Raw genomic sequence first — 18629 nt, 5'->3', positions numbered from 1 at the left:
GTTACAAAAAAAAACAAAAAACAAGACAGAGGTCATTATGGACTGTCCCTAGTCTCTCACCTGAATCTGTCTTTTTTCTTTTAAAGAACTGTCGTATGTCCATTGCTCACTGGCAGGCCACACACACACACACACACACACACACACACACACACACACACACACACACACACGTTGTGTTTCCATGTTTTATGGGGACTTTCCATAGACATAATGGTTTTATACTGTACAAACTTTATATTCTATCCCCTAAACCTAACCCTACCCCTAAACCTAACCCTCACAGAAAATTTCTGCATTTTTACATTTTCAAAAAACATAATTTAGTATGATTTATAAGCTGTTTTCCTCAAAAATTTCAGGTTTTACTATCCTTACAAAGTGATAAATACACACACACACACACACACACACACACACACGCACAGAGAGAGAGAGAGAGAGAGAGAGAGAGAGAGTAATGCTAGGAGTTCAGGAGTTAAGCCTGGTTCAGTTTAAATCCTCTGTGTGTCAGGAATGAATAAATACAGCAAAAGAAAAACATTAAACTTTCTTTTATTGTCTAGTTTGATAGTCAGCCACAACTGAAAAATAACAGATATAAATCTAGGAATTAATAACAGTTCATTTAAAAAGCCACAGTGAGTGTTTTCACACATGCTGGTGGTATACAGTGATATGTTTGTTTTACTCTGGTCCAAACGCCAGGGCTTCATGTTTCCATGACGACTGACCAGAAAAGACACACGTGATGTCATGTTTACATGACTCCCGATTGTTAAAATGAATATCAAATTAACGATAAACTTTAACAACAGAGACACACGTACGCACTACACGGGTACGCAGTTTATTTGTCGCGCTGCTGTTTTTGTTTCACGCTCTAGCAGTTAATAAACAGAACCGCATGCGTCTCGCGGAAGAACATTGTAACCGGCGCTACTTCTCTCCGTTTATGACTACGGACGAGTCACCCAAGTCCTGTGCTACTCCACAGCGGCGGCGACCCGCTGGACTAAAATAGTCCGAAAATAAACACTTATTATAGGTGTACCATGGTGATTCAGGATACTGACTCCAGTACTCACCGATATGGTTTCGGAATCGGAACAACTCTAGGTAAAAGGAAAGAAGTGTGAGACACAGCTTTGGAGCAACTTAGTTGATTCACAACACTACATAACGGTTCTCCTTCTGCGAGTGTTTCGCGCTGGATGACGGTGGTGCTGAGCGGTGCAGGTACAGAGGAGAAGAAGAAGAAGAGAAGAGGATGACACCATTTGCTAAGCGGGGGTGTTTTCATTTTCATCCTTAACACATACATTTTAAACCACAAACTACGGAGTATGTTTTGAACATTATTTAACCTTGTCAAAGATGCTGAAGCACCCCTAAAAAGGGGCTAGAATCGCCCTTGCTCTGGATTGTCAATTTCATTGGTGTACAACAAAGGTAGTCCACCCGCCATAAAATACGGGAGGGGGAGGAGAAGCCGCTTTCATTCATTTAATTTAATTTCATAAAGTCAGAATTAGAAAGTCTTCTTTCAGAGCCACATATTTATGCAATGAGGGGGTGTTGTTAATATTATTTCCCTGTATTCTCTTCTAAAACATTATGAATGTTTAGTTTCTTTTTAACCGTTTTCATTTTATGTTAATTAGGCTATTTCCTTTTTTTTCTTTCACTTTAGAAATCCCAATGTATTATGCAACTTTCACAAGATTCAAATGTTGAAATTAGCTTATTTTGAAACCACTATATGGGTTAAAACCTAAATAGGGTTGGTGTATGTCATAAGCTGTATTTACAACTTAAGTTCTAAATTTTTAGAGCACCAGCTTAATTGTGAGTTCACACAGACAGCCCCCTGTAACAAACACAAAACCTTCTTCACCCAGCTGCTTTTCCTGACCGTTAACTCCATGTGCCTCCTTTTGTATCAACAGTCATCAGATTGGTTAGATTAGATTCAACTATTGTCATTGAACAAAGTAACAGGTACTTGGACAACAAAATTTGTATGTATTATGCAATGTATTATGCAACTTTCACAAGATTCAAATGTTGAAATTAGCTTATTGTGAAACCACTATATGGGTTAAAACCCAAATAGGGTTGGTGTATGTCATAAGCTGTATTTACAACTTAAATTCTAAATTTCAAATAATCGATTACTCTTTTTATCTTATGTGTTAGAGTACTCAACTACCAAATCTCTCAAAATGCCCATCCCTAATATAAATAAATTTTCATATCTATCAACCAGCAAAACAATGATTTTATGGACAGTGTGTTAATAAGGATAACATGAGTGAAAATTGCGTCCACAGTTTCAGTTAACAAAGGAAGGCAAAGTATAAATAATTACACAGAGAAAGTAACATTTCACAGTTATGAGAAACATAGTTTCCCATCCAGAGATCAAATATCTTAAAACCAGAAAAGAAAAATGTATTTCAAACTTATTTGTATGCAAAATACAACAGGAAAAGTGGCACATTGTCAGAACAAACCAATATCTAAAGTGAGAATAATACTTTGAACTATCATCATCATCATCATAATCACTATCAGTTACTGACTGTGGTCATTGTTGCTGCACATTTCCTGGTTAAATAGAGGTACTTGCAAAGGCTGCTATCTTTGGCACAGTCACGAAAGAGCAAGAGTGTAACAACTCCAACTTTCTCTGGAATCTCATCCGTTAGGCTCAACAGACATTTTAAGCATGCCATTTCAAGACTAGTTCCCTGGAGGGATAAATATTTTTTAAAGAATCTTTGAAAGTCACATTGTGAAATGCTCACACAGTATACAGAATACAATACAACCAAGGCACCATTTCATATCATTACTGCACTATGTGGTCATTCTTGCACAAGTATTATAATTTTGAGCTATACGAGAGATCTATGGTTTATAGTTTACTTCCCGTAGAACATGTATAGGATTATTGCACACAAAAATACTTACTAATCAAACAAAAGTTGTATAGCAATTTTTAGCTCATTTGTGTCTCAGTCTGATCTCAGATCAGACCTCAAATACACATTCATTTAGCATGAATATTTAAAGTGATTGGTTCACTGGCAAGTTTTTTCGGTCACATTGTGAGCACATTATCCACATCCTTTCAGTGACAGATCCTCTCTGTCATTTCCTTCTGTAGAGATAAGAAAAGACCTAATTATTTATTGCATAATACATTTGCAATGTGCTGTCAGTATTTAGATGTTCACATAAACAAAGTTAGGTAAGTTGCTGTACAGACACCCTGAGTATGTGAATATGTTTGAAGGACACTAATTGCCACAATCATAGTTCATTATTTTATGTCTAAGAGTCAGATTGAGTGTCAATTAGTAGCAATCCCCTTGTATTACCCTCTCCACCCCCATCCCCATTGACACATGCCACTCTGATCCATAACTGTAATGAAAAGATATTGCTCTCACCAGAGGCTCCAGCTCTGAGTGGTCGATGAGGCAGAACTCAGAAATGAAGTAATAGTAGTGTTTGTAGCAGGTGTTGATGTGAGCTTCAGCCCCTATACTACAGACAGTGTCAAAGTGATGGATGTACACATGGACAAACACCCGAAACAATCGGCTCAGAATCTTCTTGCACACCTGCTGAAAGTTCTTAGGAAAAGGGACTCCTAAAAATAGAAGAGCAATTGTGTCATCCTTGTATCACATGATATTAATACAGATTTTAAAATGACAGGCTTGTGCTTTATGCTTTTTTGTTAGAATTCAAATATTATTTAAAGTGAAAAAGTCTATTGAGTATTTCTCAAAGGTTTCTGTGAATAATTTAGCCTGGAAAAAATAATTGTTGGTAGTGCTTAAGGATTGACTTATCTCTATCAGTAACATTATTTTCAGACAGAACTATACTGTATATCCAATGGTTCTGTTAATGGATCCAATGGATCATACGGTATCCAATCCATTTATCTTCCATTTATTCATATTTCTAATGCCGTAAATGTTGTGCATGAACCTTTTCATAAATTGCAAGATGGCATGCTTGTGCTCTTATATTACTAGACTGGCTTTTGTAAGGCCTGTTACTGTCAAACTGAAACAGCTTCAACAAAAACTGCACTAGTACTGTAGCTCTATAACAGCAGCAAAGTTTCGAAAGTTGCAACCGATGTGTCTACTACTTTTGGAAATATCAGTTATCGGCAGTAATTAAAGATGATTGTTTTCAGATAATACAATAATCACTGACACCTCTTTACTTTGTCTAAATCTCTTATCATTGACAATAGTCATCCATATATATATATATATATATATATATATATATATATATATATACATACACAGGGCATCCGGAAAGTATTCACAGCGCTTCACTTTTTCCACATTTTGTTATGTTACAGCCTTATTCCAAAATGGATTAAATTCATTATATTCCTCAAAATTCGACAAACAATACCCCATAATGACAACTTGAAAGAAGTTTGTTTGAAATCTTTGCAAATTTATAAAAAAAAAAAAAAGAAAAAAAAAAAAAAATCACATGTACATAAGTATTCACAGCCTTTGCCGTGATACTCAAAATTGAGCTCAGGTGCATCCCGTTTCTTCTTCTTCTTCCTAGTTTTTTATGGCAGATCGCAACAAAAATCGTGCAGTACTGCCACCCTCTGTGATCATGAACCAGAGACTCTAACCACTACCTCCCCTCCCCCCATCCTCCAGCCCAACAATAGTCATTGCTTTAGCCAGCGCTGCGTGTTCAGCTCCTCTAGCTTTCGCTCGTAACCCTTCCTACACCAGAGGGATGGGGGAGAGGGAATTTTTTTAAATAAAAATGTTATATATATATATATATATATATATATATATATATATATATATATATATATATATATATATATATATATATATATATATATACACTCACCTAAAGGATTATTAGGAACACCTGTTCAATTTCTCATTAATGCAATTATCTAATCAACCAATCACATGGCAGTTGCTTCAATGCATTTAGGGGTGTGGTCCTGGTCAAGACAATCTCCTGAACTCCAAACTGAATGTCAGAATGGGAAAGAAAGGTGATTTAAGCAATTTTGAGCGTGGCATGGTTGTTGGTGCCAGACGGGCCGGTCTGAGTATTTCACAATCTGCTCAGTTACTGGGATTTTCACGCACAACCATTTCTAGGGTTTACAAAGAATGGTGTGAAAAGGGAAAAACATCCAGTATGCGGCAGTCCTGTGGGCTGAAAATGCCTTGTTGATGCTAGAGGTCAGAGGAGAATGGGCCGACTGATTCAAGCTGATAGAAGAGCAACTTTGACTGAAATAACCACTCGTTACAACCGAGGTATGCAGCAAAGCATTTGTGAAGCCACAACATGCACAACCTTGAGGTGGATGGGCTACAACAGCAGAAGACCCCACCGGGTACCACTCATCTCCACTACAAATAGGAAAAAGAGGCTACAATTTGCAAGAGCTCACCAAAATTGGACAGTTGAAGACTGGAAAAATGTTGCCTGGTCTGATGAGTCTCGATTTCTGTTGAGACATTCAGATGGTAGAGTCAGAATTTGGCGTAAACAGAATGAGAACATGGATCCATCATGCCTTGTTACCACTGTGCAGGCTGGTGGTGGTGGTGTAATGGTGTGGGGGATGTTTTCTTGGCACACTTTAGGCCCCTTAGTGCCAATTGGGCATCGTTTATATGCCACGGCCTACCTGAGCATTGTTTCTGACCATGTCCATCCCTTTATGGCCACCATGTACCCATCATCTAATGGCTACTTCCAGCAGGATAATGCACCATTGTACTAAAATGGCCCCCACAGTCACCAGATCTCAACCCAATAGAGCATCTTTGGGATGTGGTGGAATGGGAGCTTCGTGCCCTGGATGTGCCCTGAAGGCGAAAGGGGGTCAAACACAGTATTAGTATGGTGTTCCTAATAATCCTTTAGGTGAGTGTATATATATATATATATATATATATATATATATATATATATATATATATATATATATACACACACACACACACACACACACACACACACACACACACACACACCCCACATACCCTCACACTCCTATATCCTATATATTAGGCCTGTACACTCCAGAAACTTGAACAATATTGTTATTGCATTCCCTCCTATCTTCGGATTTAAAATATTTTTTAAGGAAATATCTTGTTCCCCATTTCTCCTTATCTCCTCTACTAGAATTACTCTCTCCTCTGTCTATCTTCCACAATGCATAATGACGTGTTCTACTGTTTCACTAACTCCACACCATTCACAAAGCCCTGTTGGATGCTTGGATATTAATTGCATTGTCTTATTTAGCCCTGTATGCCCCAGTCTTGATACAATATTGTCCTCTCTCTATTTCTGCTATTATCCCTTCCTTTCCCTACTTTTGGCTGTATTGCATGCAAATGTCTACCTTTAGTTTCAGTATCCCAATACTGCTGCCATCTTTGATATATTTCCTTTATAACAATTGCTTTGATTTCTGATCTACTATATGGTATATCTATTTCCACTTTTGTATCCTGTACTGCTTGTTTTGCCAGCTTATCTGCTACCTCATTCCCTTTCACACCCACATGTGCAGGAACCCACAAAAACTGTACCCTCACCCTTGTTTGTTGCAACAAATATAATTCATGGAGAATCTCCATTACTAAATCTTGTCTTGTGTCAGACTGTTGGGCATCGATACATGAGAGGGCTGCACTGGAATTTGAACATACTACTACATCCTTCACTCCTGTTTCATTAATCCATCTTAAAGCAATCACAATTGCCATAATTTCCCCTGTGAACATGCATCCTGTTTCCACCGATCATCCTTGAGATGTTTCTACAACTTGATTGGAGTCCACCTGTGGTAAATTCAGTTGATTGGACATGATTTGGAAAGGCACACAACTGTCTATATAAGGTCCCACAGTTAACAGTGCATGTCAGAGCACAAACCGAGCCATGGAGTCCAAGGAATTGTCTGTAGACCTCCGAGACAGGATTGTATCGAGGCACAGATCTGGGGAAGGCCTCCATCATCCGTAAATGGAAGTTTGGAACCACAGGGACTCTTCCTATTGCTGGCCGTCCGGCCAAACTGAGCGATCGGGGGAGAAGGGCCTTAGTCAGGGAGGTGACCAAGAATCCGATGGTCACTCTGACAGAGCTCCAGCATTTCTCTGAGGACAGAGGAGATCCTTCCAGAAGAACAACCATCTCTGCAGCACTCCACCAAATCAGGCCTGTATGGTAGAATGGCCAGACGGAAGCCACTCCTCAGTAAAAGCACATGACAGCCCGCCTGGAGTTTGAGAAAAGGCACCTGAAAGGCCTCTCAGACCATGAGAAACAAAATTCTCTGGTCTGATGAAACAAAGATTGAACTTTTTGGCCTAAATGGCAAGAGTCATGTCTGGAGGAAACGAGGCACCGCTCATCACCTGGCCAATACCATCCCTACAGTGAAGCATGGTGGTGGCAGCATCATGCTGTGGGGATGTTTTTCAGCAGCAGGAACTGGGAGACTAGACAGGATTGAGGGAAGGATGAATGCAGCAATGTACAGAGACATCCTTGATGAAAACCTGCTTCAGAGCACTCTGGACCTCAGACTGGAGTGAAGGTTCATCTTCCAACAGGACAACGACCCTAAGTACACAGCCAAGATAACAAAGGATATGGGGCAACTTGCCCAGACTTGACAAAAAGCCCAGACTTGCACCCTGATTGAACATCGCTGGAGAGATCTGAAAATGGCTGTGCACCGACACTCCCCATCCAACCTGATGGAGCTTGAGAGGTCCAGCAAAGAAGAATGGGAGAAACTGCCCAAAAATAGGTGTGCCAAGCTTGTAGCATAATACACAAAAAGACTTGAGGCTGTAATTAGTGCCAAAGGTGCTTCAATAAAGTATTGAGCAAAGGCTGTGAATACTTGTTTTTTTATTTTTTATAAATTTACACACATTTCAAACAAACTTCTTTCATGTTGTCATTATGGGGTATTGTTTGTCGAATTTTGAGAAAATAATGAATTTAATCAATTTTGGAATAAGGCTGTAACATAACAAAATGTGGAAAAAGTGAAGCGCTGTGAATACTTTCCGAATGCACTGTGTGTGTGTGTGTGTGTATATATATATATATATCCTCACTTTAATGCATATTTTGTTGTTTTGATTAGATAATCATCAAGTGTTCTTATTTCAAACTTTGCTAAACATTGCCACAGTCTAATTTGAAGCGAAGGCATGCATGCAGAGAAATATTTTGGTATATGTTATGTTTCTTCTCTTAACATAACCTTTAATAAACACAGACTCGCAGTCACAGTTGAGACGATTGTATTTACTGAACCATCATCGCACACAGAACAAACATGCATCAATCCGCTGACTTAACACACACACTCATAGTGGAGCGTAATGTTCTAACGCGCCACAAAGTAGTGCCTACATCTATGTATTGCAATCAGAGTCAATACATAACAATTCCTCCCTTCCAGCTTTGATGCACTTATAATCATCAAACAAAAATTATATTGATTTACCAATATCCAATTTGAAAACGATTAAAAATTTCAATAACTCTTTTTTTTTTTTTATATATATATATATATATATATATATATATATATATATATGCCCTGTGATGGACTGGCGACCTGTCCAGGGTGTCCCCGCCTTTCGCCCAATGTTAGCTGGGATAGGCTCCAGCCCCCCGCGACCCTGTACACAGGATAAGCGGTTGACGATGGATGGATGGATGGATGGATGGATATATATATATATATGTTTAACAGAACATTTTCTCTTCCTTTACTTTGTTTTTTAATGTTATAAATCAAGTCTGTCTGGAGGTTTGCGAACCCTCTCCGGATATCTGCGTTCCAATGGATCAGGCAGGTTTGGTTGAGGTATGTTCACTGCCTCTGGTGTAAGCATATTTTCCACAGTTGTCATGTCCGGTGTTGTAGTACTGTCCCCTAGATTCGGTAAAACAGCAGATGTCCCAGTTTGACCAGTCACCTTTCCAGGTGAAGCATCAAGAAGTTGATCAACATGTCTGCGCCAGACGACATTGGGTTCCACACTCACAGTGTATGACAGCGGTCCAGTTTGTGACAAGATTTCTGCTTGTTGCCATTTGTCACTCTGGCTGCGATAGTCTCTTGCCAGTACTTTTTGTCCAACGTCAAATGATCTCAGTTTTCTTTGTTGTTGAATGGGTGAACATTGTTTGTTTGACACCTGTTTTTGAATGTCCGGTTTCACTAGATCCAAGCGAGATCTCAAGTTTCTTCCCATAAACAACATTGACGGTGACTGTCCAGTAGTAGTGTGTGGAGTGTTTCTGTACGCCAGCAGAAAGTTGGCAATTTTCTGCTGCAGTGGCACTTCCTCCTTTCTACTTGCTTTCATGGACTGTTTAAAGGTTTGTACAAACCGTTCAGCTAGTCCATTAGTTGCCGGATGGTGAGGAGCAGATGTTAAGTGTTTAATCCCGTTGATTTTCAGGAAAGTTTGGAACTCCTCACTGGTAAACTGGGTACCATTGTCACTTACAAGTTGTAGCGGGTATCCAGTGCAAGCAAAAAGCATCTGTAATAGGTTCACTGTTACATTTGAAGTTGCTTTCTTCACAGTGAAAACTTCGGGCCACTTGGAATGAGCGTCGACCACAATAAGGAACATGTGATCCAAGAAAGGTCCAGCGTAGTCGATATGAAGGCGTTGCCACGGGGCAACTGGCCATTCCCAAGTGTGAACGGGTGCAATCTGAGGTTGGCGCTGAGTGTGGTGGCAACCAGTGCATGTTTTGACCAGAGTTTCAATTTGGTTTTCAAGGCCAGGCCACCATACATAACTTCTAGCGAGACTTTTCATTTTCACCACACCCATGTGTCCATCATGCAGTGAGTTAAGAACTTTGGGTCGCAGTTTGGGAGGTACAATTACACGTGACCCCCACATGACACATCCTTGACACACGGTAAGTTGGTCTTTTCTGGTGAAATAGTCCGAAAGTTCTGTATCTGTGCATGCTGTCCAACCATTCACAGTTAAATCATACACTCTGGAAAGCAATGGGTCGTTTCTTGTTTCTTTGCTTATTTGTGCACTTGTCACAGGGAGCGTTTCCATTTGTAACATGTGAAGGTTTAAAGCAGGATCAGAGCCCTTCCTGACAGTGACTGAGGCAGACGGGACAGTCCATCTGCATTTCCATGTAGTTTTGTCCCTTTGTATTCAATGGTGTAGGTGTGCGCTCCCAGAAAAGAGCCCAACGCTGTAACCGAGCCGCAGCCATTGCCGGAACACCTTTGTGTGGACTGAAAATAGAAACTAGTGGCTGATGGTCTGTAATCAGCGTGAAATGCTTGCCATATAGATACTGGTTAAACTTTTTCACTCCCCACACTAAACTTAAAGCTTCTCTGTCTATCTGTGCGTAATTACGCTCTGCTGGTGACAGAGAACATGATGCAAAAGCTACGGGGCGTTCAGAGCCATCACTCATTTTGTGTGACAGAACGGCACCAATACCGTAAGGCGAAGCGTCACATGCTAGGCGCAAGGGCAACTTTGGGTCATAATGAGTCAGCACTTTGTCTGAAATGATGAGTTTCTTTGCCTTTTTAAACGCCTGCTCACAGTCTCTAGTCCAATCCCACTTTGTGTTTTGATGCAACAGCGCATTGAGTGGGTGCAACACCGTATATGTTATTGAAAGATTTGGCAAAAACTTATGGTAATAGTTAACGAGGCCAAGAAATGAACGTAACTGACTTACGTTTTCCGGTTGTGGAGAATTCACAACGGCCTCAATTTTGTCCTGAGTTTTGTGAAGTCCCTGTTTATCTATTTTGTGACCACAATACTCAATGAACTCCTTGAAGAACTCGCATTTCTTCCTATTTGCCTTAAGCCCATATTCCTCCAGTTTTGTCAAAACTGCATCCAAATTGACCAAATGTGAGTTTTCGTCTGAGCCTGTCACAATAATGTCATCCAAGTAACATTGAGTACCTGAAATTCCTTGTAGCACCTGGTCCATAGCACGTTGCCAGATTGCTGGAGCACTAGTAATGCCAAATACAAGCCGATTGTATTGGTATAGACCTTTGTGGGTGTTAATGGTGAGGTACTTGCGTGAACTTTCATCCATCTCCATTTGTAGATAAGCTTGTGCAAGGTCAATCTTTGTGAAATGTTCACCATTTGCTAAGGATGCAAAAATGTCATCAATGCGAGGTAGTGGATACTGATCTGCATGAAGTACAGTATTAACAGTTACTTTGAAATCACCACAAATGCGCAACTTGTCTGAAGACTTTTTAGCCACAGGCACAATTGGTGTAGCCCATTCAGATCAGTCCACCTTGGATAATATCTGTTGATCCATGAGATCAACAGATCAACGTGGGCATCAGCCCGCAGAGATCAACGTGGGCATCAGCCCGCACACGAACCGGTCCCTCAAAGCGTCAGAAAGTCCATCTCTAAACTGGCAATGCTCGGCTAGTTTCCTCAGCTCAGCGATGTATTCTGACACGGACTCACTTTTTGACTGGTTTCTCTTGTGAAATCTAAAACGCTCAGCGATCACTAATGGCGCTGGGTTTAGGTGACTTTTCAGCGTTCGCGTTATTTCATCAAATGTTTTGTCTGCCGGTTTAGCTGGAGCAACAAGGCTGCGGAGTAGGTTGTAAGTTTTCGCGCCCATAACACTTAGTAGGACTGCTACTTGTCTTTCGTTCTGTATCTCGTTTGCTAGACAGTACTGCTCAACTCTTTCCACATATGTTGTCCAGTCCTCCACCGAACTATCAAAACTGTCCATATGTCCCAATATTCCAGCCATTTTTGCTTCTTGGCGTCTAATCACTTTTACCTTGGTCTTGATGAACAAACGTCCCCACCTCCAGCTAGCTCGTCCACGGCAGAACTGCGGGGTGAGCAGACGAAACTTTCGTCCACAAAACCAAGTCCATTCAAAACTTTACACCGGTCTTATTCAATCTGATGTATTTTGCGGGTTCTTCTTAAGACTCGTCGCCAGTTTTGTTATGTTTCTTCTCTTAACATAACCTTTAATAAACACAGACTCGCAGTCACAGTTGAGACGATTGTATTTACTGAACCATCATCGCACACAGAACAAACATGCATCAATCCGCTGACTTAACACACACACTCATAGTGGAGCGTAATGTTCTAACGCGCCACAAAGTAGTGCCTACATCTATGTATTGCAATCAGAGTCAATACATAACAGTATACATGCCCCCTCAGCACATACATTGCGTCTCCAACTTCATATGTTGTGATTAATAATATTTTAAAAAGTCATCTGGTGAGTCTAAATGTATATAAAAACTAGTGATCGACCTTTATAGGTTTTTCAATGGCTGACAACGACATTGATAAGTAGAGAGCAGGATGGCCGATATAAATGGCAATAGACATTATACAATTTAACAACAGCAAATCAGATGTACACAATATTTTCGAACTGACACAAGGGAATGTTAACAATTCAGTTAATCAGCCAAACAAACACGGTTTTCGGCTGATGCCGATAATCACAAAATGGACAGATATTGGCCGATTAATCAGCCTGGCCGATATATTGATCTATCACCAATAATTCCCTTCATCTGGTGAATAAATAGGCTATAAATACAACAATTGCATCTGGTTAATGCTTAAATGTAGTGCATTGTAATTGTAGTGCCAAGTCTCTGTCACTGTTTATGAAATAATGCATTATTATTAATACGAGATGACATTATAGAAAAGACTCAAATTTGAAGCATGGAAATTATTTAACACTTTTTCACATAACCATTACTGATTGTTCAGTTAATGTTGGTTTTGATAGATTTATATCTTCAATAGAAAATGTTAAAAAAGTACCCCAAAATTATAGTCCCCTTTGTATTTCGGTCTTGTCTATGGTTAAACGTCTAGTGTTATACACCAAATCATAAATGTATTATTGAGATTTTGGTAGCACCAAAGATTTCATTCACTTTGTACTCTTGTAGCATGTATCTCTGTGCCTGTCACAAAGAAGACACATTCAGTAATCAATTAAATCTGTTATCGTATTTTTTCAACACCTTGGTTATCGGCATCGGCAAAATCCAACATCGGTTGACATCTGGTTGCGCCCTTCATATAGGAAGTTTAACTTGATAGAGCGGCAACAACAGCTCTATCCAGAAGATTAACCTTTCTAAGAAAACATTTTGGACTTCACACACACCTACTCGTGTTGGAAAGATATCCTCATTGTTGATGAGTGACTCAATCCAGTTCATCAGAAGGTTCATGTATATAAGAGCAGGCAGCTTGGTGGGCTTCTTGAACTGATCCCCATCTTGCCATCTGTATTCATAACGTGGCCCACCAGACATGATGGGGCAGCTCTTCTGAGTACAGAACTCGCTTACAGTCCCATAGATGAGATTGATACGATTGAAGAAATCCACCACATGCACTGCTATCCAATCGTTAATGTTCTCTCCATCAGGCAGCTGCACAACTTTCCTAAGGTCCAGGCCCGATTTTAAAGAGGCTTGGGCTCTTTTGTACAGCTCGAAGCGTTGTGTACCAGGTTCAAATCGCTTTCGAGGTCGGAATGTCTTGTCTTTGCTGAAAACCTGCCCCAAGCACAGAGCCATTGCTGAACTGAGGAGGCTGATGTAGGAGTTAGCTACCAGTCAGGATCAGGATGGCTGTGATTGTTCAGACTTATGATTACCTGCGCCTCAGTCCCATCAAATGGAGAAGTTTCTAGAAGGCAGAAAAACGTAAAGCAATGCCTCATTGAACATTGATCATAAGATAATAAACTAGTGCAGCACATTTTGCTTAGTTAACCTTCTAAAGTATTGTTCGGCACTATGAGTGTGCATAATAAAAGAGAGAATTGAAAAAGGATGAAGAATGTGTCTTTTACGTAAGCACTTAAATATCTGTAGATTCTAGTCATGACTCTTGGATCAACACTGAGGGACTATTACATCCATCCCCAAAAATAAAACCAGATGTGATTTTGACATTTAGCCAAAATGATTAAACCCATGTGACTTTGAAACTCAGCAGATTACTGCCAGAATAGATTGATTACTTAAATCTGTGATCTGAAGAAAAAATTTAAGCACAAGAAAAATAGTAAGAAAAAGGGCAAATTAAAAAACCTTATTCACAGCGCCATCTATGATTTTTTATACAGGAATGAAAATGACATAGGTATAGACTCTTCAATGACAAAGCATTCTGTATAAAGCAATCAAAAAGCTCTTAGATCACATATAATTTAAACTCATTGTAATGGGTAACAGTTGGGCAAGGAGGAGGTGGGAACCGGTTAACATAAACTTTAATGACAAACCCAACTTAAAACAACATTTGACACACAAATACAGCGACCATGTGCATCTCTCTCTCTCTCTTGAACGGGCATCTCCGGCTCCCATTTATCTCACTCTCCCGCTGATCAGTTGAATTAGCCCTCCTCCTTGTCACACTCCTCCCCCGTCCGATTCAGGCCAGGGCACCATCCGGACTGACCTACTACCCCTACTCCCCATATGCTGCCCTTCCAGCTGTTCTGCCAACTGGTAGTCCAACCCACCTCCTGAGAACCTAGGGGAGAGATGAGGGGAGGGAGAGGGAAAGGGTGAGCAGGAGACACACAGAGAGAGAGAGAGAGAAAAACTTGCTCGCCAGTTCCTGGATATGCGGTCACTTGGTCCTCAACCACTCCTCCTCCCCAGGCGGATGGCAGCAAGTCCTCTGACCCCTGGTGGACGGAATGGCTCCTCCCCTTCCTGGTGGATGGCAGTGGTCCTCTCTCTCTCTCGAACAGGCGTCTCCTGCTCCCCTTTGTCTTGCTCTCCAGCTGATCAGTTGACTCAGTGCCGGCCGTGCACCATCAGAGGGCTTTTTGATACACTCACTGAGCACTTTATAAGGAACACTATGGTCCTTATAAAGTGCCAGACGTCATTTTCTGTGGTTGTAGCCCATCCGCCTGTGTTGTGCATTCTGAGATACTATTCTGCACACTACAATTGTACAGAGTGATTACCTGAGTTACTGCAGGCTTTCCATCAGCTCGAACCACTCTGGCCATTCTCCGTTGACCTCTCTCATCAACAAGGCATTTCCTTCCGCAGAACTGCCACTCACTGGATATTTTTTGTTTTTGGCACCATTCTGAATAAACTATAGAGACTGTTGAGTATAAACATTCCTGCAGATCAGCAGTTACAGAAATACTCAAACCAGCCCGTCTGAGATTACATTTTCTTTTCCCCATTCTGATGGTTGATGTGAACATTAACTGAAGCTCCTGACCCATATCGGCATGATTTTATGCATTGCACTGCTGCCACACGACTGGCTGATTAGATAATTGCATGAATATGTAGGTGTACACTTGTTCCTAATAAAGAGCTCAGTGAGTGTATATTTTCAATGTTTCATCTGTGGAATGATCCAAAAACACTTTAAACAACTGTACAAACCATTGAAGAGACAGTACATCTATAACTTATATGTATACACTCACCTAAAGGATTATTAGGAACACCATACTAATACTGTGTTTGACCCCCTTTCGCCTTCAGAACTGCCTTAATTCTACGTGGCATTGATTCAACAAGGTGCCGAAAGCATTCTTTAGAAATGTTGGCCCATATTGATAGGATAGCATCTTGCAGTTGATGGAGATTTGTGGGATGCACATCCAGGGCACGAAGCTCCCGTTCTACCACATCCCAAAGATGCTCTATTGGGTTGAGATCTGGTGACTGTGGGGGCCATTTTAGTACAGTGAACTCATTGTCATGTTCAAGAAACCAATTTGAAATGATTCGAGCTTTGTGACATGGTGCATTATCCTGCTGGAAGTAGCCATCAGAGGATGGGTACATGGTGGCCATAAAGGGATGGACATGGTCAGAAACAATGCTCAGGTAGGCCGTGGCATTTAAACGATGCCCAATTGGCACTAAGGGGCCTAAAGTGTGCCAAGAAAACATCCCCCACACCATTACACCACCACCACCAGCCTGCACAGTGGTAACAAGGCATGATGGATCCATGTTCTCATTCTGTTTACGCCAAATTCTAACTCTACCATCTGAATGTCTCAACAGAAATCGAGACTCATCAGACCAGGCAACATTTTTCCAGTCTTCAACTGTCCAATTTTGGTGAGCTCTTGCAAATTGTAGCCTCTTTTTCCTATTTGTAGTGGAGATGAGTGGTACCCGGTGGGGTCTTCTGCTGTTGTAGCCCATCCGCCTCAAGGTTGTGCATGTTGTGGCTTCACAAATGCTTTGCTGCATACCTCGGTTGTAACGAGTGGTTATTTCAGGCAAAGTTGCTCTTCTATCAGCTTGAATCAGTCGGCCCATTCTCCTCTGACCTCTAGCATCAACAAGGCATTTTCAGCCCACAGGACTGCCGCATACTGGATGTTTTTCCTTTTCACACCATTCTTTGTAAACCCTAGAAATGGTTGTGCGTGAAAATCCCAGTAACTGAGCAGATTGTGAAATACTCAGACCGGCCCGTCTGGCACCAACAACCATGCCACGCTCAAAATTGCTTAAATCACCTTTCTTTCCCATTCTGACATTCAGTTTGGAGTTCAGGAGATTGTCTTGACCAGAACCACACCCCTAAATGCATTGAAGCAACTGCCGTGTGATTGGTTGATTAGATAATTGTATTAATGAGAAATTGAACAGGTGTTCCTAATAATCCTTTAGGTGAGTGTAATAATATATATATATATATATATATATATATATATATATATATATATATATATATATATATATATACACACACACACACACACACACACACACATACACTATACAGACTCGTTGATATTCCTGTCAAAAATCAAATATGATGCTACGGTGAATAAGGTCATAAGGTTTTTTGTTTGAAAATTTTTTTTATAAAAAATAGGTCTCCTCAGAAGCTTTCGGCATGTGTTGGGTTCTGCATTAATATTTTGATATCCCATTTCTGTTGCAACACTGGTGAGTTTATTTATGCTGTGAAATAATATGACACAATCTTGTCACTAGATCATCCTGCAAATAAAACTATCTGGATATCCATTTAGTGAATAGTATGAGGATAATTAGATCGCTTTATGTGCAATTAAAACCTGTAAATGGATTTGACATTTTCCATTGCAGGCAGGAAATGTCAACAGGTTGAGAGGTCTATTATCATATACAGCAAATGACATTAAGAGAAATATTACAGTACCAAACATTTATGATAATGATCATGATAAACTTAATAGGACAATTGGGATTAATAATGTTAATTAATAAATGTGAATGCACCAAGATCTAGACAGGTGATGTATAAGAAGGTTTTTGGTTAGTTTGATTGAAAAAGAAAAACAGACATTGATTCATAGTTGGACAAAAAACCACCTCAAACAAACCGTTAATGCAATATATTTTATCCACATCACTTTATTTCATAACTTCCTTTGTTTGTTCTGCACTTTAAGAGGATGAAATTAGATAAGTCTGCCTCTTTGTAATATTTGAATGTCCTGACAGTGTATCTGTGTTTGAGTCTTTCCTCTCTTTTTCTGTTTGATATGTCTTGTTTTTCTTTCCATCTCTCTTTCTCTCTCCTCCCATAAATGTATTTACAGGAGAAGATGTGATTACCAGAGAACCAAACAGGATTCATAAACCACAAAATGATCTTACCCCATTAAAAACTGTAACTTTAAAGTGCTATAATATCACTTATGAATTTAGAATAAAGAACAGACTTTATAATCAACACATTACACACTACTTATAAACCAGAGACTATTGTGAGGTTGGGTTTTAACTGTTAAATTCAAGCAAGATGTGTAAAGCTGTGGGACAGGAGTTTTTTGTCCACATTCTCCAACAATTACATCAAACACTGACATGTCTTGTCACACATTCTCTAGGCCCCCACGGCACATGAACTCCAATGTTACAGCTTTAAAATGTACAATATGAAAACAAAAGTGCCATCTAATAAATGAGAGCAGATGAAAGAAAAGAGGTTAGGAGCAAAGAGATGTTCCCTACGGTACCTCGCTTTTGTCCCTGTAGACACTTGGAATGTTGGGGGATCTGTGGGAAACCAGAGAAGAATTCCTCTGTCTACTCTTTTTTTCCAAGAGGTTACAGAGCAAATCCAAACGGTCCTGTGAAGATTCTTTCTCTTTCCCTCTCATCAGCCGACCTAACCCAACCAAAAGTCAGAAAAGAGCAAAGCTTTCCTGTGAATGATGTCATATCCTGATTTTGTCTGGTAGGCCCTGTTGTCTGTTTTTTTGAATGTGTGTGTGTGTGTGTGTGTGTGTGTTTAGCGGCAGGAAGATTTCACTAGTGGTGGGAGGAGCAGCAGTCTGTGAAGTCCAGTCCCACACCAAGCCACATTATTTGCCCCGCCCAGCACCACACCTCCTTAAACTCCATTGTGCATAGGATTCAGTATGAATGTAGACTTCAGTTCATAAAAATGATTCTGCCTCTATGTGTCTGGAGTTTTGTGTTA

The 18629-nt window shown here is 40.2% G+C and overlaps 1 protein-coding gene across 3 annotated transcripts; it reads right to left on the bottom strand.

Annotated features, from left to right (window-relative positions):
* Nucleotides 1–566: 566 nt before the first annotated feature.
* Nucleotides 567–18422, bottom strand: LOC127625851 (MOB kinase activator 3C-like). Of its 3 annotated transcripts, none has more exons than XM_052101265.1 (5): nt 18163–18422; nt 14439–15530; nt 13303–13832; nt 3459–3661; nt 567–3166 (listed from the first exon to the last, which is right to left on the bottom strand). In XM_052101265.1, exons 3-5 carry the CDS (start codon nt 13718–13720, stop codon nt 3137–3139), a joined length of 651 nt encoding a protein of 216 aa, XP_051957225.1. In that variant the 5' UTR covers nt 13721–13832; nt 14439–15530; nt 18163–18422; the 3' UTR covers nt 567–3136. The 3 variants fall into 3 exon arrangements, with proteins under 3 accessions (XP_051957225.1, XP_051957226.1, XP_051957224.1); XM_052101266.1 differs by having other exon boundaries at nt 14472–15530; XM_052101264.1 differs by lacking the exon at nt 14439–15530.
* Nucleotides 18423–18629: the final 207 nt, after the last annotated feature.

The sequence above is a fragment of the Xyrauchen texanus genome, chromosome 32 (genome assembly GCF_025860055.1).
Source record: "Xyrauchen texanus isolate HMW12.3.18 chromosome 32, RBS_HiC_50CHRs, whole genome shotgun sequence".
NCBI lineage: Eukaryota > Metazoa > Chordata > Actinopteri > Cypriniformes > Catostomidae > Xyrauchen > Xyrauchen texanus.
Note: the sequence above shows the minus strand (reverse complement) of the source record. Positions and strands in the feature narration are given on the sequence as shown.

Coding starts and splice junctions, on each gene's coding strand:
- LOC127625851 (XM_052101265.1), bottom strand. CDS start 13,720: ATGGCTCTGTGCTTGGGGCAGGTTTTCAGCAAAGACAAGACATTCCGA. Junction 3,662..13,302: donor TATCTTTCCAACACGAGTAG/GTGTGTGTGAAG, acceptor TTCTATTTTTAG/GAGTCCCTTTTCCTAAGAAC. Junction 3,167..3,458: donor ACTCAGAGCTGGAGCCTCTG/GTGAGAGCAATA, acceptor TTATCTCTACAG/AAGGAAATGACAGAGAGGAT.